The 24,744-nt window shown below is 57.7% G+C and overlaps 3 protein-coding genes across 8 annotated transcripts; 2 read left to right on the top strand and 1 right to left on the bottom strand.

The window, feature by feature from the left end:
* The first annotated feature begins 3 nt into the window (after positions 1 to 3).
* On the top strand, positions 4 to 5,924 carry PARP3 (poly(ADP-ribose) polymerase family member 3). 3 transcript variants are annotated; one of them, XM_047692851.1, is made up of 11 exons: positions 4 to 161; positions 823 to 1,012; positions 1,663 to 1,788; positions 2,019 to 2,207; positions 2,432 to 2,564; positions 2,656 to 2,882; positions 3,144 to 3,290; positions 3,479 to 3,565; positions 3,816 to 3,993; positions 4,777 to 4,932; positions 5,374 to 5,924. In XM_047692851.1, exons 2-11 carry the CDS (start codon positions 830 to 832, stop codon positions 5,541 to 5,543), a joined length of 1,596 nt encoding a protein of 531 aa, XP_047548807.1. In that variant the 5' UTR covers positions 4 to 161; positions 823 to 829; the 3' UTR covers positions 5,544 to 5,924. The 3 variants fall into 3 exon arrangements, with proteins under 3 accessions (XP_047548807.1, XP_047548815.1, XP_047548817.1); XM_047692859.1 differs by having other exon boundaries at positions 9 to 161; positions 826 to 1,012; XM_047692861.1 differs by lacking the exon at positions 4 to 161 and adding an exon at positions 451 to 566.
* Positions 5,925 to 11,891: 5,967 nt separating this feature from the next.
* On the top strand, positions 11,892 to 13,930 carry GPR62 (G protein-coupled receptor 62). The gene has a single exon (XM_047692839.1). The coding sequence runs from the start codon at positions 12,114 to 12,116 to the stop codon at positions 13,203 to 13,205; it is 1,092 nt and encodes a 363-aa protein (XP_047548795.1). The 5' UTR covers positions 11,892 to 12,113; the 3' UTR covers positions 13,206 to 13,930.
* PCBP4 (poly(rC) binding protein 4) lies at positions 13,903 to 24,728 on the bottom strand. Of its 4 annotated transcripts, none has more exons than XM_047692816.1 (13): positions 23,862 to 24,728; positions 17,570 to 17,715; positions 17,401 to 17,424; positions 17,277 to 17,309; positions 16,931 to 17,047; positions 16,576 to 16,707; positions 16,302 to 16,430; positions 15,978 to 16,052; positions 15,769 to 15,813; positions 15,630 to 15,693; positions 15,471 to 15,523; positions 15,219 to 15,388; positions 13,903 to 14,595 (listed from the first exon to the last, which is right to left on the bottom strand). In XM_047692816.1, the coding sequence occupies exons 2-13, from the start codon at positions 17,648 to 17,650 to the stop codon at positions 14,529 to 14,531; spliced, it is 990 nt and encodes a 329-aa protein (XP_047548772.1). In that variant the 5' UTR covers positions 17,651 to 17,715; positions 23,862 to 24,728; the 3' UTR covers positions 13,903 to 14,528. The 4 variants fall into 4 exon arrangements, with proteins under 4 accessions (XP_047548772.1, XP_047548786.1, XP_047548762.1 ...); XM_047692830.1 differs by having other exon boundaries at positions 13,903 to 14,096; positions 23,862 to 24,094; XM_047692806.1 differs by having other exon boundaries at positions 13,903 to 14,792; positions 23,862 to 24,088.
* Positions 24,729 to 24,744: the final 16 nt, after the last annotated feature.

Genomic DNA, 24,744 nt, shown 5'->3' with positions numbered 1-24,744 from the left:
TGCCCCTGCTTCTATCTCTGGCATTTGTAGGGAAATCACTTTCCAAGTCATGCCTAAGTTTACAGAGGGTTGCTAGAGAAGGCCCTAGAACTGCAACTGCTGTGGGGGTCCTGATATTACACCTGTGGCTGCCATCTCTCCCAGGTCCCTGCTTCTCTTAGGTGAGTGCTCTGTGATCCTACCTACAGCCCTCTGCAGGGCAGGGCAGGGCAGGGCAGGACCAGGTGTGACTGGTACTTGCCCCAGGGCAATTCAAGGCCACTGGTCTCAGACCCTGACTGGCACCCCAGAACTTTTGGACCCCTTGGGAAGGGTTTCTGGGCCACTGGGTACCAAGTTCTAGAGGGACAGATCTGCCCCAGGAGTGTGGCTCTTGGGAGCGGCTGTCCACTCTCCTCCATAGTTGAGATGACTCAGCCCAGTAACCATGCCAGGTCCATCTGAGTCAGCTCTGGCTATGCCCAGGGAGGAGCAGGCAGTAACCAGAGGGAGGAGGAGCCCAGAAGCAGGAAGAGGTTCTCTTTTCACTTTCCCTCCCTCTTCAGAACACTGGATTGCTAGAGAGGGTAGGGAACCATTCTTCCTTGCCCCGAGGGCAGACTGGACGGGGGTCCTGGCCTGGGTCATGTGAATGGGGAAAGGGAAAGGGAACTGATGCAGAGAGCTGGTTTTGGTTTTGGTCTGGGTCAGGGAATGGGGAAATGGGAGGCAGTGGGAGAGGGCTATCACCAAAGGGCAAACCCAGACAGGGGCAAGTTGGTGTTATGCCAGTCAGGTGGGATGCAGAGGCCATGAAGCCTGAGCGTTCCCTCTGTGCCCCAGAAGAGCCATGGCTCCAAAGCGCAAGTCCCAGGTGCCACATGAGGGCCCTGACAAAAAGCAGGGGCGCCAGGGGGCAGAGGAGGAGGACAACTTCCGCTCCACTGCGGAGGCTCTCAGAGCTGCACCCACAGAGAAGCACACAGTTCGAGTGGACCCAGCATGCCCACTCAGCCACAGCCCTGGAACCCAGGTAAGCTGTAGTCTCCATCCAGAGTTGGCACCTACTCCTTCCTAGGTTCAAATACACTCAGACCTGCTCCCCTCCTCACTGGGGCTTGGATCTGGCCAGGTAGCTCAGGGTCCCAAGTAAGCTATGTCCCCCCAAGACCCCAAAGGTCAAGTAGAGCTATGTCCTATCATATCTAGGCAGGTCATTTCTGCTCTTCAGACTCCAGGGCAAGCCCCTGAGCTTCTCCGGCCTCCCCTGCCACACTTAAGGCAGGACTTTGACCCCCTCAGTCTTCCCAGGACTCACCTATATCCCCTAAAGCAGCCCCACAGGGCCATGTCCCCCTAAGATCCCTTGCATGGCAGGGTTGTATTCCTGTGAGACCCCCAGGGCAGAACCAATGTCTCCTTCTGATTCCCTAATATAGGGCACACCCACGTCCTTCTAGAACTCCCCCCAACTGCCTGAGTTTAATCATGTCCCCTCAGATCGGGTCCCCCAGGGCAGAACCATGACACCCTCAAGCCTTCCCTGACAGAGACTTCTCTGATGCCCTCAGTGCCACCTGACTCCTGTCAGCATCAGACCCCTGTCTGTGTGCAGGCAGGTACCCTGTCCCACCCAAGGGCAGCCCAAGCGGGCCTGCCCTCCCCACGCCCCTCTGGCCCTAGGTGCATGAAGACTATGCCTGCACCCTCAACCAGACCAACATTGGAAGCAACAACAACAAGTTCTACATCATCCAGCTGCTGGAAGAGGGTGACCGCTTCGCCTGCTGGAACCGCTGGGGCCGTGTGGTAAGTGCCGCCACCTTCCTCCCCTGTACTCTCCTTCTACCCACCTCTCCCTGCTCGACACATGCGCCCTGCTCCCCAGTGTCTCCACAGCTTATTTGGCTGCTGACTGTACACCCTTTCCACCTGTGACTGCCCCGGAGGCTCTTGGCACAGGGCCCCGCCGAGCAGAGGCCTGCCAGTGCTCATAGCCAGCCAGTGGCAGGCACACCCCTGAAAGCTGTTGGTTACAGGGAGAGGTGGGCCAGTCAAAGCTCAGCTACTTCAAGTTACTGGAGGATGCAAAGAAGGACTTTGAGAAGAAATTTCGCGACAAGACCAAGAACAGCTGGGCGGAGCGGGACCACTTTGTGGCCCACCCGGGCAAGTACACGCTCATCGAAGTGCAGGGAGACGATGAGGCCCAGGAAGCCGTGGTGAAGGTGACATGGCCAGGAGGGTGGCAGGGCCTGGGACAAGGGAGGGGACTGGAAGGAGAGACCCACTTCTACCACTATCCAGTTGTTAGCTTCTACCACTATCCAGTTGTGTGACCTTAGGCACAGACCTCCCCTCTCTGGCCTCAATCTGACTGATCTTTCTCTCATGCCAGGCTCCGCTCTGGCTATGCCCAGCAGCTCCCACCATCCATGACCTCTCCCCCTAGGTGGACGGAGGCCCAATGAGGAGCGTGGTGCAACGTGTGCAGCCCTGCTCCCTGGACGCAGCCACACAGAAGCTCATCACCAACATCTTCAGCAAGGACATGTTCAAGAATGCCATGACCCTCATGAACCTGGGTGAGGGAAGAGGGCCAGGCAGGGTGGCGGGGGGGGGGAGCAGGGCTGCAGGGCTGAGTGTCCCCCCACTCTCTGCCCACCCCACCCCCAGATGTGAAGAAGATGCCCCTAGGGAAGCTGAGCAAGCAGCAGATCGCACGGGGCTTCGAGGCTTTGGAGGCCCTGGAGGCTGCACTGCGAGCCCCGGCGGATGGTGGCCTCAGCCTGGAGGAGCTGTCCTCCCACTTCTACACCGTCATCCCCCACAACTTCGGCCGCAACCGGCCCCCACCCATCAACTCCCCTGAGCTCCTGCAGGCCAAGAAGGACATGCTGCTGGTGAGGCTTGGGGGGTAGGGCAAGCAGTGGGGCAGACGGACAGATGGGGCAAAGGAAATGGAGGGGACAGATGGTCCAGAAGGCCCAGGGAGGTGGATGGAATGGGTAGCCGGAAGGACAAGGGAGGGGAAGGCCAGACTGATGGATGGGGTGCGGGGCACAGGCGGACAGACAGGTGGGGTGGCCACCATCCCAGTCGTGTGGGAGGGAGGATGCTGGCAGTCACATGGACCCACAAGCTTCCTGGGCCCATCACTCTAGGTGCTGGCGGACATCGAGCTGGCCCAGACCCTGCAGGCAACCCCCGAGGAGGAGAAGGTGGAGGAGGTCCCACACCCACTGGACAGAGACTATCACCTCCTAAAGTGCCAGCTCGAGCTGCTGGACCCAGAGGCACCCGAGTACAAGGTGGGCCCTTCCCCCAGAGTCACTGTCCCTCTACCCATCCACCCTCCCGGTATGCAGGGGAACTGCCTGCCCTTGGCCTTCTCTCCCTATGCCCGCAGGGCCTGAGGAGAGCTCTGGGACCAGAGGTGGCAGTGGGGTCTGTCCACACATCTCCCTCCCTTGGCAGCCAGCTTCTGCTTTTCTTGCAGGTGATCCGTACCTACCTAGAGCAGACTGGCAACAGCTACAGGTGCCCGGCTCTTCAACACGTTTGGAGAGTGAACCGAGAAGGGGAGGTGAGGGAGAGTCCCCGCCAACACATTTTCCTCACTACCTGCCCCTTACGGAGATGACCTTGGCTTATATGCCCATCAGCATGTCGGGCTGGCAACTCATCAGCTTCCTCCAGGCCCAGGTCTTCTTGTGCACGCATGTGTGAGTGTGTGTGATTGGCAGGAGGGGCCCTGGGCCTCAGTCACACACACAGCAGTTCAGGGAGAAGCACCTGAGCTTAGATAGCATGACCCTCCCTGATCCCCCCCCCAGGGAGACAGGTTCCAGGCCCACTCCAAGCTGGGCAACCGGAAGCTACTATGGCATGGCACCAACGTGGCCGTGGTGGCCGCCATCCTCACCAGTGGGCTCCGTATCATGCCTCATTCCGGCGGCCGTGTTGGCAAGGGCATCTATTTCGCCTCAGAGAACAGCAAGTCTGCTGGCTACGGTGAGGTTATCCCACAGGGCCAAGACCCCAGCCAGCATGGAACAGGAGGGAGGACTAGCACTTACGCAACTCACAGTGGATCCAGGAGAGGAATCTTTGAGTGGCTTGACCAGAGTGCTCAGCGGGGCATCCTGGGGACTGGGGGCGGGGCGGGGCGGGGTGGAGCGGGGGACTCAGAGGAAGTGCAGCTGCACAGAGACAGGTGAGATGCAAGGACGAGCATGCCAGCCACAGGTGGGGGTGAGGAGGGGTGGTGAAAGAGGAGGCTTGGAGGTCAAGGAGCTAGGAGATGACACAAAGCCTGGGGGTGCTGCAGCAGGTCAGGACCTCTGCGCACAGCCTGATGATAAAGAGCTGAGATATTGCCTGGGGTGTGCGGGAGCAAGGGTGCAGGACTGATGTTCTAGGGTATCCAAGGTTGCCTAAGACCAAGGGGTCCACCAGGAGGGAAGAGGAGCCTAAGAAGGAGTAGAGGGTGGTCTTGGGAGAGCCAGTGCAAGAGGGGTCCCAGGGTAGGGGGTGGAAGATGCCACTGGAAAAATCAGCAGAAAATGGCAGAGAGAAAAGACCTTGGATTTGGTCACTGGGAGCCACTGCTGACTTTGGAGTGGGGGACAGGGGCTGCAGCCAGAACAAGGGGGTGTTTTTAAGGCTGCAGGAAGAGTGGACACTTTCTGGACTGGGTCAACAAAGCCAGAGGAAATAATAACTCAGCAAAGCGGGGGCCAGGGAGGCAGGTAGGAGGGCCAAGCTCCCCATGCTGAGCTTCCCTGGGTCCCCCAGTTACTGGCATGTCCTGCGGAGCCCACCAAGTTGGCTACATGTTCCTGGGGGAGGTGGCACTGGGCAGAGAGCACCACATCACCGTCGATGACCCCAGCTTGAAACAGCCACCCCCTGGCTTCGACAGTGTCATTGCCCGAGGCCACACAGAGCCTGGTGAGTCCCGAAAACCTGGACAGGCCTGAGGATAAAGGCCTGGGGCTGAGCTAGGGGACTAGGACGCCTTCAGGAAGGAGGTGGGCAGGGAGGGGGCTGTGGAGAGGGAGAGAAGGAAGCAGGCTTCCTTACTAGCCATTTACTTTATGGCTGGAAAAACATTTGATGCTTCAACATATCACTCCTGGGCATCCAGGAGGGCTTCAAAGAAAAGGTGTCAATCACTGAGCATTAAAAGGTAAGTAGACATTTCCCTGGCAGAGAAATGGGGCAGATATTCCAGGCAGAAGGCCCAGCCTATGTGGTGGTCTGGAGGTTGCAAGGTGGGAATGAGCAGGTATTCCCCGTGGCAGAAGTGGATAGCATAAGGGGCACAACTTACTGGTAAAGCCAAGGATTAGGGACCCTTGAGTCACCCATGGCCCTTGCTGTGCCTTGCAGATCCAAGCCAGGACACCGAGCTGGAGCTGGATGGTCAGCGAGTAGTGGTGCCCCAGGGCCGGCCTGCGCTCTGTGCAGAGTTCAGCAGCTCCCAATTCTCCCAGAGCGAGTATCTCATCTACCAGGACAGCCAGTGTCACCTGCGCTACCTGCTGGAGGTTCGCCTCTGAGCTCTCTGCCTAGTCCTGTCCCTGGGGTCTGCTGGCAGCTAAACTATCAGCCTTAACCTTCCTGCCCATCCTTGGTGCCTCCAGGTCTCCCTCTTGTGTCCCAGACAATGATCCCTTCCCCACTCCTTGCTAGCCCTGGCATTGCCATGGCCCCAGATTCTCGCCTCCTAAGGTCATGGGCATGATGGACTGCCGTTATTACTGGGGCACAGATATAGCCACCCGTTCAAGGTAGAGGAGCACAGGCTGAGAGTGGGTGGAATCCCACATCCACCTGGGCTGTCCACCTTGACCCAGATCATCTGTCTGAGAGGTGCAAGCACCAGAGGAGGCTGAACTTCAAGCAAATATAGCAAGTTTATTAAATATTATATCCACTCACTCCCTGACCTCCGCTTGTCTGTGCCACAGCTGCAGTAGACATGGGCTTCCTTCTCTCACTGGGGACCCACCACAACACACAGCAGCCCCAGCTCCACTCTAGGGAGCGAGCAATCACAAGGGTGATGTGGGACATGGACAAACACACACACACACACACACACATGTCCATCTACGTCCATGTCTGCAACACCTGGCCTCCTGATCATTGAACCTTCAAAGGGGATGCTAACCAGTTCAGAACTATTGGATATTTGGGGACCCACCTGGTGATTCCGCCTTTTAGCCCAGACACAGCCTGGCAAATCAAACATTCTTCAGGTCTTGGCACCGAACACCCACATGTATCTTATATGCAACTGTTATTAACAAGTTTGGCATATAGCCAAGGGGTACCACTCTACAATCATGACAGGCACGCCAGCCACCCTCTCCCAGGTAACCCTATCCCCAAATGGGGGTACGGGTGCTAAAGAGCAGATCCAGGTCCCATCTGGGATCACACACTGCACTTAGTTGTCACGTCTCTTGTGTCTCCTTCAGTCTAAAACCATTCTCGGCCGTTCTTTTCCCTTCATAACTTTGATATTCTTGATATGAGAGGGGACAGATTAGTTGTAGAGAATATCTCGAGATTTGGGTTTGTCTGGTGTTTGGTCATGGTCAGTTTCACACATTGCATTTTGGGCTGGAATGTGACCTACGTGATTGGTCTTTGGGGCATTATACCCACGGGGACAAGTCCCATTCTCGGTGGTGTTAATTTCTTTTTTTTTTTTTTAAAGATTTTATTTATTTATTTGACAGAGAGAGATCACAAGCAGGCAGAGAGGCAGGCAGAGAGAGAGGAGGAAGCAGGCTCCCTGCTGAGCAGAGAGCCCGATATGGGGCTTGATCCCAGGACTCTGAGATCATGACCTGAGCCAAAGGCAGCGGCTTAACCCACTGAGCCACCCAAGCGCCCCGGTGGTGTTAATTTCGATCTCTCGTGGCATCCACCAGCTGTCTCCACCTGAAAGTCAACCGTTTTTCCTGTTTGTAATGAATCCGTAAACCGTGGGAAAATATTTTGAGATGTAAGCGCCCCGTCCTTCCTGGATTTTCACCCATTGGCTTTAATATCCATCAATGATTTTTAACTGAAATAGACAACTTAAATCAATTTTTGCTAAGATGGTTGCAAACGGTAGTTACCTAACTCCCTCATCTCTTTTATATTCATTAATCACTATCCCCTTTCTTCATTACCCGTATGGACTTGTGGATTCTTATGCAATGGGTTATAATCCATTACTGTAATTATTCTGATCTTCAAAATGTCCCAGATTTTGCCAGCAGAAGGTTTTTCGCGCTCTCAGATCTACATCATTTTTTGAGCACTTCCTTCCTTTCTGGCATCACAAAATGTTCCAGGCTCATCTCGTGCAAACCTGAAATCAGCCATTTCTCCAAGGAGCCCTGGTTCCCTAGAGCAGGAAATGGTATTTAACATCCAAGATTTGGGCAGTAGGTACGTTCCTTGGTACTGCAATGTCATTGCTTTCAAGGCCTTGTAGCAAAGAGAGCTAGGAAATACGTATACGTAAATAAGGGAACACATCTATCCATGTCTATTTCTCCAATTCCAGTCCAACACAGAGTTCTTCCATTCTCCCCCAAGTGTATACTTAAAATGCCTCCTTTCTGTCACAGGAACAACCTTGGTTTCCATCAACCTTAATTATATTTACTTACTGCTTAATCCCACACACAAAGGAGTTTCGGAATTGCTACATCCATACCATTGTGAAAACCGAAGTTTATAAGCTGAGCTCATGATGTACTGAATCTTTCTTAAGACTTATCTTTTAAGCTGAAGGTCAATGGTCAATGGCGCAGTTTGGGCACAATTTCCAAATGTTACTTGGATGGGCCATTTATTTCTCTTCGGTATGGTTGCTCTACACTTGAAATATAGGGAGGTTCATTTGTTTCTGTTTATAATTAACTCTTAGGGGGTTTTCCTCGTCTTCTTTGATGGGTTTCTTTCAATACATAGAACATTGACATAGTTCCAGAAAGTCTAATCTTTCGGACAGAAACATATGCTCACAAGAGTGTCCTTCTCTAGCCTTTCACTCCATTCCCACCCACCTGCTGTAGTTTCCGGTTTATCCTTCCCACATTTCTTTTTTTTTTTTAATCCTTCCCACATTTCTTTGTGCAAATTAGAACAAAACAACAACGATGATGACAACAACAAAACACCAAAACAAAACAAAAGCAAAAAGCAAAAAAAAAAAAGCTACAAAATGTCCTATTATCTGCCCCCCCCCCCCCCCCCCGTTTTTAACTTAGTTGAAATACTTCAGAGGGAGTGTGAACTCTCCACCCCACCATAGTCTCCATCCCTCCCTATCGCCTTCCCCCAGTCCATTCTTCTCATTTGCTATTCCCACTTGGTCCTGCTGAGCCCTCCCCAGGCCCCGGGGGCTCAGGCACTGTCCCAGGCCTGCAAGCCCAGCTGGGCAGAGAGAAGAGGAAAATGGGAAGGCATTGGATTTCCCCTTATTCTGAACTAAGACCTCAAAAATCCAGCTTCACCTCCTAGAGACGAAAGCCCACGTTTAAGTTGTGGCCAAGCACAGAAATGGTGCCTGTGTAGACATAGCCCAGGAAGCAAGTGACCTGGGTTCCAGGTACAACTCAGCTGTGTGATCTGGGACACATTCCTTACCTCTCTGGGCACCAGCTTTCTCATCTGAATAATGGAGAATTGGACCAGGCCCTTCAAATTCCGGCAGGAAATGAGTCAAATCTGGAGGCCCATGCCCTGGTGGCTACCACCTAGCTCTGTACAATGCTGATCGTGTGCCCTGGGTGGGTTCTAGGGGCCCAAAGACAAAATCCCGGCTCTCAGGCACCTACAGGCAGGGACAGCAGGCTCTAAACAAGCATGTGCAGAGAGCAGAAATTCACTGAGTGGGGAAAGTGCCCCGAAGAAAAAAGAAAGCAAGGTAAAGAATTAGTGATGGGAAGGTGGGGAAATTTTAGGAAAGATGGTCCCCAATGGCCTCCTCTCTCAAGCAGCACCCTGAATTAGGTGAGGGACCAACAAGTCCCGGACAGATCTGAGGGAAGCATGTTCTGACAGAGGAAACAGCACACATGGGAAGATCCTGAAGGGGAAACCAGTTTGATCTACTGGAGGACCAGCAAGATGACTGCTATGGCTTGGAAGTACAGTCAGCAAGGACTGTGAGGTCAGAGGGGTGGAGAGAAGGCCACCTGAGCACCGAGGAGCTGAGAGTCTAATCTGATGATGGGAAGTTCTTAGAGGGATGACAGCAGGGTCATGACATGAAAGGATTTGTTTTTATTTTTTTTATTTTTTTTTAAAGATTTTATTTATTTATTTGACAGAGAGAGATCACAAGTAGACGGAGAGGCAGGCAGAGAGAGAGAGAGAGGGAAGCAGGCTTCTTGCTGAGCAGAGAGCCCGATGTGGGACTCGATCCCAGGACCCTGAGATCATGACCTGAGCCGAAGGCAGCGGCTTAACCCACTGAGCCACCCAGGCGCCCCGAAAGGATTTGTTTTTAGAGGGAACCACTTTAGCTACTCTGTGGAGAGTGGACTGGAGGGTGTGTCAGTCAAGATCCAGTCAGTGGGGAGGTGGGTGGGGGATGGGGTAGCTGGTTGATGGGCATGGAGGAGGGCACGTGATGTAATGAGCACTGGGTGTTACATGCAAATGATGAATCATTGAACTCTACCTCTGAAGTTAATAACACACCATATGTTAATTAACTGAATTTAAATAAAATACATATTTTTTAAAATCTGGTCAGCAAAGCTAAAATCACCCTCGGGATTCCAGACAAGGGGAAATCTGATAGAGGAGAGAAACTGAGCTATCAAAGGGGACGATGGGATGAGCCAAAGATTAGCAAAGATTAGCTGCTACCACCCTTGGGCTGGAAGGATAACGGAAGGCAATGGTATTCCACTGTGCAGAGGCCTGGGTCTCCCTGCAGACCTCTAGCCACAGAGGGGGCTGCCCGAAGGAAAGAGAGGCTGTCCTCCGCAGAGGTAGACCCAGAGCCCCAGGGTGAGCATGAGAGGGAGAATACCTTGGCTTCCTCCCTCCTTCCACCTTCCAGTCTTCCGCTGGTAACTTCTATTGGCTGAATATGCCCAAAAACCAATGGCAAAGGAACCTGGGAAGTACAGTTCCCTGGAAGGTGGAGCACTGGGGAAGACTGGGGAAGGGTCTGGGGACAAACAGGCAAATGATCAGAACAAAGTGCAGAAGCAGAGGCCAGGAGACCAGTTGGGAGGATGCTGAAGTGGGTCAGTGTGAGGTGCTGGTGGCTGGGACCATGGGAGTTGTGGTAGAGCGACGTGACCAGATTCACAGATACTGATGGGTTGCGTGTGGGGCCTGGGGGAAGGGAGGCATCCGTGAAAACTTCTGAGATGGAGTTTGCTGAGCTGGGGGAGACCGCCAGGAGCATGTTGGGGAGGGCTCAAGAGTCATGGTTCTGTTTTGGACATGGGACATTTACGGGGCCCGATAGTCAAAGTACTAAGGGAGACGATGGAGTGCCTGGGGAGAGAAAGGAGCTTCAGATACAAGCCAAGCCATCAGGGTATAGGTGGGGTGTTGACAAGAGACTGGGTGATTTCACTGAGCATATGCCCCATTGGAGTCACATGGCTTTCCCTGAGCCAACCACATTGGCTGTGGAGGATGTCGTACACGGACTGCCCAGGACTGGGTTCTGTGTCTTATCAGGAGAACGGAGGGTAGGGATCTTGCCCACCCAAATCATAAGCTCTGAGCGTTGGGGTGGGTGGTTTCCTAAAGAAAACTCAGGGTGCTCCTAGGTGGTTCGCTAACAGCAAAAAGAATACCAAACAAAACACAGCAGTCAAGGGGCACCTGACTGGTTCAGTAGGTAGAGCATGTGATTCTTGTCCTCGGGATTATGGGTTCAAGCCCCATGTTGGTTATAGAGCCCAATTTAGATAGATAGATAGATAGGTAGATAGATAGAAAAAAGTACTCAGCAAGACATTAAAAAAACAGCAGTTTGAGATGGTTAACTACACGTAGCATGGTGGGCATTTTGTAATGTATAGAATTGTCGAATCACTATGTTGTACACCCAAAGTTATCTGTAATATTGTATGTCAACCATACATCAATTAAAACAAAAACTGTGGGCTGCCTGGGTGGTTCAGTCAGTTAAACGTCTGTCTATCCCAGGACCCTGGCCATGATCCCGGGGTCCTGGGATGGAACCCCATGACAGGCTCCCTGCTCAGCGGGGAATCTGCTTCTGCCTCTGCCCCTCACTGCCCCCCGCCCCCCGCTTGTGTTCCAGCTCTCTCGCAAATAAATCAATAAAATCTTTAACAAAATAGAAAACAGCTGTTTCCCCAAAGCCTACTTTCATTAACTCTACACGGTATCATGAAGCACCTATTCTGTGCCAAGCTAATCCGGGTTGAGAGTCTACTCTGCGCCAAGGCCTATGATTTTTTTTCCCCCTCACCTTACCTAGTTTCCTCTCTGAGACAACTACCCCTCCTGGAGCCCTCCCTGCTTCAGCACTTGTCTCGCTGGTACCTCAGTTTCCCCTCAGGACAAAGGCTGAATGATCTGATTACTCCCACTGATGGAGATGAGAGGGGAGAGCATGTGGGGGGCTACTTCCCACCCCAGGGAAAGACAGAGCAGGGTGGGGCAGACTCCAAAGCCCACATTCTGATGTCCTCAGACTAGACTCCAGCCTGTGCCTGCTCTGGGCCCCCCTCCAGAGGCACCCGAAGCACTTCCACAGCACAGCCTCCCACCAGCAGCTGGCAGCTGCTAGGACCCAGGGGGCTGGTGCCAGGCCCTGCCCCTCCCTTGCCAGCTCTGTGTGTCTCTAAAGGGCAACAGCAGAGTGTCAGCCAGTACCATCTCCAGCAGAGGCTGAGTTGCCGGGACAGAGGAGAGAGCTGAAGTCCAAGCCTTGCACCTCTCCATGGGGCCAGCCAAGCCCCTGTGAGAGGATGGCAGCCTGGGCAACGGAGCCAGCGCCGCTGCTGCCTCCGAGGCGAAGGGCCAGAGGAGCAAGGGACAGGTGATGGGAAGGGGGGAGGGCAGATGCTCCGTTTCCCTCTCTGCAGCCCAGCACGGGGTGAAGCCTGAGCGCTCGAATGGCCAACACCACAGGGCTGAACACCTCAGAAGTCGCAGGCTCAGTCGGGTTGATCCTGGCGGCCGTCGTGGAGGCAGCAGCCCTGCTGGGCAACGGCGCGCTGCTGGTCGTGGTGCTGCGCACGCCGGGACTGCGCGACGCGCTCTACCTGGTGCACCTGTGCGTCGTGGACCTGCTGGCGGCCGCCTCCATCATGCCGCTGGGCCTGCTGGCCGCGCCGCCGCCCGGGCTGGGCCGCGTGCGCCTGGGCCCCGCACCGTGCCGCGCGGCGCGCTTCCTCTCGGCGGCGCTATTGCCCGCCTGCACGCTCGGGGTGGCGGCGCTCGGCCTGGCGCGCTACCGCCTCATAGTGCACCCGCTGCGGCCCGGCGTGCGGCCTCCTCCCGGCCTGGTGCTCACCGCTGTGTGGGCCGCCGCGGGGCTGCTGGGCGCGCTCTCCCTGCTCGGGCCGCCGCCCGCGCCGCCCCCGGCCCCCGCGCGCTGCTCGGTCCTAGCGGGCGGCCTCGCGCCCTTCCGGCCGCTCTGGGCGCTGCTGGCCTTCGCGCTGCCCGCCCTCCTGCTGCTCGGCGCCTACAGTGGCATCTTCCTCGTGGCGCGCCGCGCGGCCCTGCGGCCCCCGCGGCCCGCGCGCTTCTCCCGGCCGCGCTCCGACTCTCTGGATAGCCGCCTCTCCATCCTGCCGCCGCTCCGGCCTCGCCTGCCCGGGGGCAAAGCCGCCCTGGCCCCGGCGCTGGCCGTGGGCCAGTTTGCAGCCTGCTGGCTGCCTTACGGCTGTGCGTGCCTGGCGCCCGCCGCGCAGGCTGCAGTGGCCGAGGCGCCCGTCACCTGGGTGGCCTACTCGGCCTTCGCGGCTCACCCCTTCCTGTATGGCCTGCTGCAGCGCCCTGTGCGCAGGGCACTAGGTCGCCTTGCCCGTCAGGCACTGCCTGGGCCCCCGAGGGCCTGCGCTCCGCGGACCTGGCACCTGCGGGCGCTTCTGCAGCACCTCCCGGGCCGGTCACAGAGCCCTGCCCTGGGCCCTTCCGAAGCACCAGAACAAGCCCCAGATTTGCCAAGAGGGGAGAGCCTGAGCATGCCAGGGGCCACCTGAGAGGAGATTGGTCTCCCATGCTGAGCTGAGACTGGAGAAAGGATGGTGGTATCAGGAGCCCATCCAACCTCCTACACAGTTCCGGGCAGGTGTCCTGCCTGGATTCCTGGCTCTGGAACCCGGGAAAGGGGGCCTGCAGCCTACCAAGAGGCTTCTGGGAGATAGGAATCCTGGGTTCTGGATCCCTACTCTGCAGAGTCTTGTATACAGACCTCCCTTAGCCAGACCCATGTTCCCATCTGTATCCTGGACTGTCTCTAAGGGCTTCTTCAGCTTAGGTGGTTTGGACACTCATGGATAGTCCCCAGCCCAAGGAAGGAGAGGAGGTGGGCTGAACCGAGAAGAGGACCCTAAGGGCTTACAGCCAAAAGGATGGACCAAGCAGGGCAAGATCTAGGTAACAGCCACAGCAGGAGGAACCAGTGGAGAGACACTCAGAAGGACTTCCCCGACATCTGCACCAGGAAGGGGTGGGACAAAGATACTGGAACACCTCTGCCAGCCTCTGAAATGTCCAGAAGGCAACTGGATCAGTGCGGTGCCAGAGGCAGGAGGCTTGACAACAGGACGCGGAAGCCCCAGAACTGGCATGTGGAAGGGGCCAAGACCCAATGGTGAATTCACAGATGGGGTCCTCCAGGGACTTGGCTATACCCATTCTCTGGAGGTTTTGCCAACACCCACAATGTTTCACAGCTTCCTGGTCTCTGAGAATATTTATTCAAAAACAGGGATTGAAAAAACTGTACAGAGTGTCTGCTGCTGAGAATTCGGCCCCTGCCTCCATGCCACTCCCCCAGCTGCCTGGCAGGGTCCCCTCTTTGGGTTGCCCTCTGCCAAGCCCAGCCAGTCCATTCCAGTCAAAAGGGTATCAGTGGAAGCAGCAGGAATCTGCAGGGAGGTGGGGAGAGAAGCATGGCCCCCAGCCACCCCCACCCCCGGCCCTCCTCCCTGATCCCCACAGCGGGGCCAGTAGGCTGGGAAACCCTAAGGGATGGGGAGTGCATGAGTGACCCTCTGAAGTGGGGGCACTAAGGATGCTCCCTGCGTCCAAGCATAGAGCTACAGGGGGTGGAGCCCCATACCCTGGGGCGGCTGCGGCTCCCGGACCTTGGGCCAGAAACTGCTCTCACTCCAAGAGGAGGAACTCCCACAGACCCGGGCTGGGTGGAGGGGTGCATCCATGCGTCTGGGCATTAGTGGCATTTGGGACCCCAGGGTGGAGTCTCCTTGGGCAGGGAGGGTGCAGAGGCAGCCCCCTACCGGTGGTCCTGCCTGCCCCTGCGCCTCAGTCGGCCTCAGTAGGGGGAGAATTTCTGCCGCTCAGCTTTCTTGCTCCCATTGGCTGCTGCCATCTTGGCAGTGTAGGCCGCCAAGCCCGGCGGCGGCCCTGGGGAGGCAGGTGGCAGAGCCAAGAAGGGCACAGGCTTGAGGCCGATGAAGTTGGAGAGGGAGATGGCATAGGGTGTGCCCAGCAGGCCTGGGGGAGCTGTGGGCAGGGCCGTCAGGGGCGGCGAGAAGGGGGCAGGCAGGTCTGTGGGGGCTGAGCCGGGCGTCCCCCCAGAGGTAGACTTGGCCGTTTCTAGACTGGAAAGAGGGATATGGGGGGAGATGAAGGGAACAGTGGAGGTAAGAGAGGGGCAGTAAGGGTAAATATGGGGCAGATTAGATGAGAGGCAAAGAGGAATCAAGAATAATGACATGGTGAGGGGATATTGGGGGGAGGATGGGAACGGCAGAAGAGTAGTGATAAGTAGGTATGGTACTCAGTGATGGGGGATAGGGGGAGGTTGAAACCCGGGGGAAAGAGACAGGGACAAGGGAAAAGAGGACACAAGGGACAGATGTGGAGGAGAAGTTGGGGCCACATGGAGTGGGTAAGGCGAGGGTTCGGGGAGACAGAGGATGTACCCAGACAGAGACAGAGAAGGGAAATCAGCTCTCCCCACCCCCATCGTGCCTTTTACAGGCACTTGAGCCCTGTGACCTGGACCACTCCCACCCCACACTCACCAGGCAGTGATGAGGTACTGGGCCAGGGCGATGGAGACAGGGGAACCAGTGATGGTCACGTGCCTCTCGCCAGCACCTTCCGCTTGGTTCCCGATCTTGATATGTGCCCCTGACATCTGTCGGATCTCACTGATCTTGCTGCCCTGGCGCCCGATCACGCAGCCAATCAGCTGCGGGGAGAGTGGAATTCAACCCTGGGCCAGGCCTAGACCCCAGGAACCACCCCCACAAACCACCCCATCCTCTGCTCACGTCATTGGGAACCAAGAACTCCTGTGAACTGGTCTGTGTGCCGGGATCCAGTCCTAGGAGGCAGGAGAAGAGGGATTGGACATGGCGCTGGGCCTTTCCTGCCTCCCGACGTACACTCCCAGTGGGGTTGCCCCTGCCTCCTTCTGCAGGGCCACTCACCTGGCACCATGCTGGGGGAGGCAAAGGGGACTGCATGGCCTGAAAGCTGCTGGAGCTTGGTGACCTGTGCCAAAGAAGAGGGTCAGGAGTCAGAGGAAGCCTGGTTTCGGAAGGGGTCCCTGGGGCTATGGTTACTCACCTCAGCGGGGGTAACAGCTCCATACTGACCCTGGACGGAAAAGCCCTATGAGGACAAAGTGGGGGAAAGAGGGTGACTGTGACAAGTCAGAGCAATTTGGCCAATCACTCCTCCCCGCCTGCCAGCCCCCAAGTCCTTCTTCCATCCCTCCCCCACCTCAACCCCCTTCTCCAGGAATGCTTCCTACCCATCCTACTGTCCCACCTCACCTGGTTGGCAGAGAGAAGGACGGTACCTAAGGACAGGCTCGGATGATATGGGATAGTAGCTCCTTTGGGTGGGGACTGGAAGGCACAAAAGGGGGAGGCCCTATCAGGCCCCTCCCTGGCCCCTCTGACCTCCCCAAGGGCCCTATGTTCCCAAGGCCCTCACTATGACCCCCAGGTAAATGCATCCCAACATTCTGGAGCTCCTAGTCCATCCCTGAAGCCCAGCCTGGCCTCCAGCTGGTGCCACAGGTATAAGGTTAGGGAGCCTGACAAGGCAGGACGGCAGGCCCATCCCCATCCCCTCTCCCTGCACCAAGGAAGCACCTCCAGGATAACAGCGCAGATCTGGCGCACACACAGGATGATGGCATCAGGCACCCCGGACACGGTGACAGCACGCTCTGTAGAGTTGGGGAGCAGGTCTCCTGCCACCTGTACCTGGGCCCCCGTGGTCTACAAGCAGAGAACAGGGACCACTTCTGGCTACCCTCATAATCCAGGCCAGGGCTGCCCAGGCTTTGAGCTCCCCAGGGGACAGGAAGCTGTAAGTCCGGGGAAGGGTAGGACTCCCTGAGGGTGGTATCCCCCTTCTCCTCACTTCTCGGATCTCCTTGATCTTGGTGCCAGCCTTGCCAATCAGTGAGCCACATTGGCTTGCAGGAATGACGAGGCGCAGGGTCACCGGAGGCCTGGAGACATTCCCACCATTTGCAGGAGCGGCACAAAGGTCCTGGGCAGGAAGACTGTGGTTTGGCTCTCCATGCCCCTGCTGCTCCCCCTCCCATGGAGAACCTGCCTGCCGGGGTGTGAAGGGGAGAAGCCCTCCCCAGGTCCTACCCTAATGAAGGAACCTAGCCCACCCTGGGTTTGGCCTTCCCTGCCACCTGCAGCCCCTGTGTGGCGCCCCAGCCCAGGGAACCACTCCCAGCCTCCCAGCCCAGCCAGCCACAGACCTCATCCAGCTTGAAGGCGATCATGGAGACTGCATGGAAGACAGCCGCTGTAGACCCTGTGATGGTGGTGATACGCTCGGGGCAGGAGCCCTCAGAGATGGTGATCCGGGCGCTGCTCTGCGGGGACACACAACGCCAGGCGGTGGGGCTCCTTCTCCACTTCCTTTCGGGGAACCTGTCTGCCTGCCGCCCCACCAGGCCCCAGCCCACCACTGGAAACAGCTACCTTCCAAGGGCACTCATTGGTCATCCCAAATGGTGGAGGGCAGGGAAAAAGGTGGGGCAGGTATCTCCCCTCCCCTCCAAACCAGATGCCCTGGGCAGCTCTCCCAAACTCCAGCCTCACCTGCTCCCGAATTCGCTTTACAGTCTCTCCTTTCTGTGGGAGAAAAAATACAGAATGGCTCTTAGCCCCAGCGGTCACTGGGGTCTCAGGTGGAGGTCCGCACAGAATAGAACTGAGCACCTACCTTCCCGATTATGCTGCCGACCTCCTGCAAACAAGACAAGAGCATAGTCAGCGGGGAGTGGTGCCCCAGGCCCAGCCCAGGCCACCAGGATGGGGAATCTAGCCGAGAGAGGACACAGGAGCTCACATTCCTGGCCTGCCCTGCCTTGTCGGGCCCCGCCCCTACTCACCTTCCCGTGCATCAGCATCCGCAGGGTGAGGGTGATGCTGAGCTCTGGCTCCTCCTCCAGCCCCGCATCTGAGCTGCTCATCCTGTCAAGCGGGGCTGGGGCCACAGCGGCCTAGGAGTGCGTCCACGGTGCCTGGCGGCTCTGCTCTGGAGGGGGGGGGGGGGCGCGGCAGTGGAAGAGGGATTAGAGGGGAGCTCCCATCTCTTTTGGGTCCCCTGCCTTTACATGGGGACCTCAGTGTCAGACTGACCAAATTCCCACAGAAGGGAGACAGCGCAGACCCCCAGTTTCAAGTGTCACCCTGATTGATACCCTTGTGTGCCATTCACTTGCTGTGTGACCCTGGACAACTCACTTTACCGGCCCGAGGCTCCACTTCCCCCCACCCCCGCCCCGTCCACAAGAAGAGACTACCAGGTCCTACCCCGAGAGAGTCATGAGAATTAGAACAAGCTGAACACACATATGTGGGAGGCAGCCAGTCACCATGGGTCTCCTTCCCTCCTTCCCTTTCCCCATGTACATTGGAAGAAAGAATTAACCTGGAGACCTATGGGAGTCTGGGGTGGGGACTCCTCTCTGACCTCTTAGAAGAGGAGGCCCCTGGAACTGGGCCTTGAAAGCATGATTAAGTTTGAAAAGTTAATTCAAATAAGAAGCACTTGCATCCAGGGACCACAGCCTTCCCCCCACCAGCACCCCTCCCCACGAGAACATGGGGTTGCAGCTAGCCAGGAGGCTGGAGCAGCCATGGGGAGCCATGGGGAGGCCTTGAAAGGAGGGTAGACGTGAAAAGAACAAGGTTCTAGAAGTGTCCTCTTGCCCCAGCCTTCCCCTTGCCTGGCAAAGGCTTGTGGGGAGGGGGGCACAAGGGCGGGGAGCCCCAGGTCTGTGGGGCTGGTCACTAAAGCAGAAGATCCCTGCAGACAGCTGTGAGCAGGGTTCATTCAGCACGTAGGGGCGAGGGGGCATGGTGTCAGGAGACCAGCAGTCTGCACGGGGCTGCTCTCCTGCTGGCTGCAGAGGTAAGAAGTGGCCACATTCCCAGCCTGGAACACTTTCCACTGTACCAGAAACAAGGCCACTGGCTCCTGGTCTCAATTTCCTCACCTATGAAATGGAGAGAATGCTTCCCCTAGGGACTGGGTGATGGGTAAGAAAGGGATTTGGGGGCTGGGAAATGTCAAGGCCGTTAACTGACAGAGGAAGGAGGAGACAGAGATTAGCTTCTGGGATTAACCCAGCCGCCAGCCCTCCCTACCCGACCCCTTTTCATGCCCCAACTTAATCCTGAACCTTAATCCTGCTTGGAAATCCCTCTCCTCCAGTGGCTGTCTCCCACCAAGGCTCAGCTTTGATGGGAGCTAATGAGGGGACCAGAACCCAAGGAAGAAAACGGAGTGGGACCAACTGGTGCCAAAACTAAGTCAAGGCCAAGCCCTAATCCTGCAAATTCCTTCTGCCCAGGAGGACGTGGGAGCCAAGGATGCGTGTGCCTGCCTAGAGCACTCTGGAGACCTCTGGGCACCTTCTTCTTCAGCCCCCTGCCCTCTCCTGAAATGAAGGTCAAGGGTGTAGAGCACTGTCCAGTCCCCTCTTTGGGACCCCCTTGCTAGCCAGAGCTTGGGCATGAAGTAGGAAGTGTTCCCAGCCTGGCTTTCTCAGGAAGTCCAAGGAAGCCACTGTATGACATGAAGCCTATTCCTTCATCTGTACCATTGGGTGACAACGCTGTTCCCTCAAGCCCTAGGTAACTTGTATCCCCAGCACCTGCTCCTCCCTCTGCTTGAGTACTGTCCAGAGGCTCTCCAGAGGTCGGAGGTCAACAGTGGATACAGGGACTGGGCTCTGTGAGCATCCTGGCCAACCTCATGCTGGCTGCCCTTGCAAACATTCCCCCAGCTGCACGCACTTCCTCCAGCAAAGCACTTGTGATGACGTGCTTAGTTTCTGTCCCCCTGGACAGCCAAGCCCGGGAGCCCCTTAGAGCAGCAGCCAAGGCCGCCACCTTCTCCTTGTGTCCCCAGAGCTCAGGCCAAGAGCCAGACGGGAGAAGGTGTTCCGAACATAATGGTTAGCCGAACAGATGAATTCACCAAACAGAAGGGAACCTGATGCCAACAGAGGGTCTCTAACCTGCCCAAGGTCACAGAGAGGTGGGCAATGGTGGGACCAGCATGGTCCTACCTGCTAGCATGGGGCTCTCTACCACAGGCCTCATCTATCTCCCCTTTCTGGCTGTTCCATCTGGGTCTGTCAATCCTCTTCCTGGAGGGAGGTTCTTCAAAGGTGGGGAACAGGCTTTAGTAGTTCCTAAGACCCCTGCCTGGCTAGTATGTGGGGGTCATGTTTGGAAAGGACTGACAACTTGCCCAAAGCCATGGTCTTAATCTCCAGAATATTCTGAGGCTCACGAGCTCCTCTGGAGTAGTAACCAGTGGGAGATCTGACACTGTCCCCATACCATTTCCCCATCGCCTTTGGGGTTGTAAGCCTCAAGGAGAAAAGGGCAAAGGGGCTAGAATGTGGCCAGAACTAGAGTTCCTGCCCTGAATAAGATACCTGGGTCTGCAGCAGAGCCCAATGCCCCGAATTTCATGGTGACCTTGGCCAGGCCTTCCTCTGACCTGGACCTCAGTTTACCCGCCTGTGCTATTTATGTGTATGTGTGGGACTGGAGGGGAGAGTGTGTGTGTGCTGATGCTGGTCCCTCTGTGTCCTTCCTGTTCTGAAGGACCCTCAAGATCTCCCCTGTTTTTAGGAGAGAACAGGAGTTCCTGACACAGGTCTCCCAAATTATTCTCCTAGGGACCCTAAGAACAAGTAGCCCTATTCGGCATGCTGGCTCCCCTCCTCCCCTCACCAGAGTTCTCAGGGAATCATCTGCTGGTGGGCGCTGGGTCCCCGCTGGGCCACCCACACGGCAGCCACATGTCATGCCACACTGACCTCCAGCTCACCTCTGAGGGTGCCCAGCCCCCTCTGGTCAGCAGGGCTCCCTGGCAGAACACACCAAGCTCAGACCAGGCCTCTGCCTCTGACCTCTGGTGTTCCCTCCTGCTCCCTAGGCCCCCTCCCCAGACCCAGTGCCCACTCCTTCTGTCCCTGGCTTCCTGCCACTCAGGCTGGAGGGGGTGGGGAGGGGGGTGACAGCTGTGTAAGCGATGGCGGCTGCCCCTTCCTGCCCCTCCCCCCCAGCTGTCTCTCTCTCATGACAGCTGCCCAATCAAAGGGCCGGGGGCTTAGCCAGCTCCCCCCCACATGCAGGGATCAAGTGTCCACCCTGGCTTTGTTCTGGAGCAAGAACAATCCGGGGGAGGGGAGGGCTCCTGGGGCTAGGCAACTCAAGTGGACTGGCCCGCCTCTTGGGGGATTCCCTTGGCTCTGCTAGCCAGCTTCTGAACCAACCAGGCCTTATAGACCCACCTGGGGTAGGGAGAAGGTGGTGGGGGATGGTCTCCAAGTTCATCCCCCACCTCATATCCCCCGACATCCCCCTTAGCACCATCAGGCTCCAACCTAGCAGCCTCCTACTCCTAATCCAAAAGCAGCCATGCAGGCCACACCCAGTGATGCTGGGGAATGGCTCAGGACATCAGAACAAGCAGGGTGTGGCAGGAGGTGGACACTGGGCATGGGGAGATCAGCACTGAAGGATCCTGAACTCCGCTGCCTGCTCCCTTCTCTGGGTGTACGCCCCCTTCCTGATTACCCAGGCCTCCACGAGAAGTGCCCTAGTATCCTCCGACCCATGCACCCAGCCTCTCAGCCTTATAGCCTCCCAGGATTCATGCCACCTCTTGGGAGAGTCGGCGGGGAGGAGAGGCCTTCGGGGAGCAGCGTGGGATCCATGAGTTCCACCCTCTGGTTTCCCGGCCCAAGGCTGTCCTACAGACTCAGTGCGAAGCCGCAAAGGGAAGTGCTGACAAGTTGGCTGGTGCCAGAAATGCCACAGTCTCCTTAGAGCATCATTCAGCAACCCCTCAAGAGTCCTTACAGTCAAGGGAAACTGAGGCAGGCCCAGGCCAGACTGCACTCCAGGAGAAAGGACACAACTTCTTGGTTGTGTCCCCCACCCACTAACTGGTACCCATCCCCTCACTGCCTCACACAACTTGAAAAAGGTCTCTAGCTTCGATTTTCCATGCTGGAGACAGATCATTCTGCCTCTTAACAGCCATCTTTGGCTCCTCAGTACCCAAGGAATAAAGCTTGATCACCACAGACAGGCACTCAAGGTCTCTCATGATCTGGCTCCTGTCAGTTTCTCTTGTCTCATTTCTACCCCTTCCCCCCTACACACCAGGCTGCAAAACACGTCTAGTTCCTCCAGGCCTCTGGGCCTTTGCCCTGGCTCATCCCAGCTTGAAATGCCCATCCTCCTCTGTCAAAATCCCCTCTCAAATGCCACCTCCTCTGTGAAGTCTTCCCAACCTTCCAAGTCAGATATAATCACTCAGGCCTCTGTGCCCCAGCTCAGCTCAAAGGAGCCCTAACAGGCATTTTTCAAGCCTATCTTTCTATTATCCAGGAGGGTAGGAGTTCCTCCAGGAGGGCGGGAGCCAGAACCACGCTCTGTGTGTAGAGAGAAGGGCCTGGAGGCGTTAGGGACCTGAAATGGGGCTGAGGGTCCCAGGAAAGCAGAGAGGATGGTGAGAGAAGATCCAGGGCATGGGGGACCAGCCACATGGGAGATCCAGGATCTGCTGGGACAGAATTCCCAGTTCCCATTCCTCAGTACCACGAACCCCTGCTCCTGCTGTTTCTTTGGGTCTAGGGGCTCTGCGGTCATGTCACTGGGGTAGGGGATTTGTGCAGTGCTTTGAGACTCCTAGGGGCCCAGAATGGGTTTCCCCATGTGGAAGCGAGGCTGGAGGAAGAGCTGGGGAGTGGCACGGGTTTCACAAAGTCAGAACCGGAGGCCCAGAGAGGGAGGTGCTTGTTTATAAGGCTACATGAAAGGCAACTGGCGGAGCTGGGAGAACAGGGGTCCACCTGTGTGGCTCAGAGCTCTTTTCTCAAGAGTTCAATGCCATGGGGCAATGGGGATGGAAGCTGGAGGGGAGGGGGGCAGGGATGGGAGCAGGGAGGGTGGACAGAGCCTGTCTGGGGACACAGGGCGGGGCAAAGCCAGCCTCCCTGTGGCCTGGGCCTGCCAGGGTGTGTGGGCCGCCTGCTCCCAGCCCCCCACCCTGAGCATGCAAGAAGAACAATCCCCTTGTGTTTGGGCAGCCTGAGCCTGCATGCTGATGAAGGCTGGGGGGTGGAGGCCGGGATGGGGGTGCTTTGGAGGTTGACGGGACTGCAGGGCCCAGAGGGAGTAGGGGACCTTCAGATGGGAAAAGTAGGGTCCCAGGTGCTGGCCCTGAAGGAATGAGGGTAACCCCAGGAAAGAGTGAAGGCTAGAGCTAAGATTTAAGCTCCCGGAGAATCCCTGGGGTCTAAGGGCTCTTTGTAGGAGAAGGAGGGCCCTTAGGGACACATGCCCTGTTGGTCCAGCATGAAGGTAAACATTGTGGGTTTGGAGGGGACCAAGAGCCCACATTCTGGGAGGAGGGAATGCAGCTGGCCCTGGGTGCATCCCCTTGAAGACCACTCCCCAGGGTGCTGGAGCCGGGCGGAGCACTGGGTGCCACAGGTCTCAAGATGGCGGGCCTGGGATAGGGGAGTGAGGAGGTGGGCACCTCCCTCTCCTGGCCAGGCAGGCATGAGGGCCAGGCTGAAGTGAGTATCCAGAGACACCCCCTGCCCCCCAGGACTTCAGCTAGAAGCTAGGTCAGAGCTGAGGGGCTAAAGAGTCACAAAGCCTAAGGGACCACTCTGAGTCCCCAACTGTCATCTCCACACACCCCTGGTCTAGAGGTTTGTCTGCCTGCTTCCCCCCCCCACCCCAACCAAGGACTGCAGAGAATGGGAAGGGGTGTGTGCTGAGCCAGGAACTGCAGGGGAATGGCTGATGGGGATAGAGAAGGAGCAGAACAAGAACCCACGGCAGGAGGTCGAGAGAAAAGCAGGTCCAAAGAACAGAAAGAGCAGGTGGGATGTGGGCCTCAAATCTGGGGTCTCGGGTCCAGGAAGGCCCTCCCTGCTGCTGGGGGCTCCTTGGGCAGAGCAGCGCCCCCCACCTGTGCAGGCCTGGGCCCATGTGGGACAGAGAAGCGTTCCTCTCAGTCTCCCAGTATCCCAAACCGGGACCCCGGCCTGTAGACTCCGGCGCGGGCTCCCCACCCCCCCCCCCGGCCGAACCCCCAAACTTCGCGGCCCTCGGTGCCCCGCCCGGCCCGCGCCCTACCTCGCTGGGGCTGTCCTGCGGCGGCGGCGGCGGCGGCAGCGGCGGCGCGGCGGCTGGGCCGCTCAGTCCCACATTGTCCCCGGGAGAGGCGGCCGCTCACAACTGCGAGTGACATCAGCTGCGAACAATGAGGGGTTTGACAGGCGCGGAGCCCGGCCGGCCCGGAGCCCGGCTCCGCGCCCCCCCCCACCACCCCCCGGCCCGCCCGGCCCGGCCCCTCCCCGCCCCCTCCCCGGATCCGATTACAGCGCGGCGGGCCCGCCCCAGCCGCCCCAGTGCCGCAGCCGCCCGCCCCGCCCCGCGCGCCGCGGTGCGCCTGGAGCGGCGGCCGCTTCCGGGAGGGATGGGGCGACCCTCCCCCGGTAGCTCGTCCCGGCGCCGGGAGCTGGGGGCGGGAGGGGGGGGTCCCGCCACCAGCGCCCGCCCAGCCGCGGTCCCCCGGCGCCGCGCCCGGCCGCGAGCCCCTGTGCTCTCCGCCTGACAGAGCCGCCCTCCGGGAGCCTCCGCCGACCCCACGCGCCCCCATCTCGGCCTCCGGCCCGCCGCCAGGCCCCGCGCTGCCCGGCTCCGGCCCGGATCCCTCGGAACCCCGACTTCGGCCCTCCGCCCGGCCGGGTTCCCGGCTCTGCTCGCTTCTGCGCCATCCATCCCCGCGCGGGGCTCTCCCCCAACAAGACCCGCGCCCCTCAGCCACCCACGGCTTGCGCGAAGCCCGGCCCTTGTCCGCCCGGGACAGGTTACCGGACCGGCTGGAGGAGGGGCCTGAGAGCGGTGTGATCCCTTGCACCCGCCCCGCCATTCTCCCAAAGCTACCCCCAGAATGCCTTTTTGGGGCTAGGGTCGCAAGGGCCGCGGCGCAGTTGTGTACTCGGCTAGAGAACGG

The sequence above is a fragment of the Lutra lutra genome, chromosome 1, assembly GCF_902655055.1.
Source record: "Lutra lutra chromosome 1, mLutLut1.2, whole genome shotgun sequence".
Lineage (NCBI taxonomy): Eukaryota > Metazoa > Chordata > Mammalia > Carnivora > Mustelidae > Lutra > Lutra lutra.
Note: the sequence above shows the minus strand (reverse complement) of the source record. Positions and strands in the feature narration are given on the sequence as shown.

Excerpts from the sequence above, each read along its gene's own strand:
- PARP3 (XM_047692851.1), top strand. The coding sequence starts at position 830 with ATGGCTCCAAAGCGCAAGTCCCAGGTGCCACATGAGGGCCCTGACAAA. Across the intron at positions 2,208-2,431 it reads CCCAGGAAGCCGTGGTGAAG|GTGGACGGAGGCCCAATGAG; the intron begins GTGACATGGCCA and ends CTCTCCCCCTAG. Across the intron at positions 3,566-3,815 it reads GAGTGAACCGAGAAGGGGAG|GGAGACAGGTTCCAGGCCCA; the intron begins GTGAGGGAGAGT and ends TCCCCCCCCCAG.
- GPR62 (XM_047692839.1), top strand. The coding sequence starts at position 12,114 with ATGGCCAACACCACAGGGCTGAACACCTCAGAAGTCGCAGGCTCAGTC.
- PCBP4 (XM_047692806.1), bottom strand. The coding sequence starts at position 17,650 with ATGAGCAGCTCAGATGCGGGGCTGGAGGAGGAGCCAGAGCTCAGCATC. Across the intron at positions 17,310-17,400 it reads TCGGCAGCATAATCGGGAAG|AAAGGAGAGACTGTAAAGCG; the intron begins GTAGGTGCTCAG and ends TTTCTCCCACAG. Across the intron at positions 15,389-15,470 it reads AGTTCTTGGTTCCCAATGAC|CTGATTGGCTGCGTGATCGG; the intron begins GTGAGCAGAGGA and ends CTCTCCCCGCAG.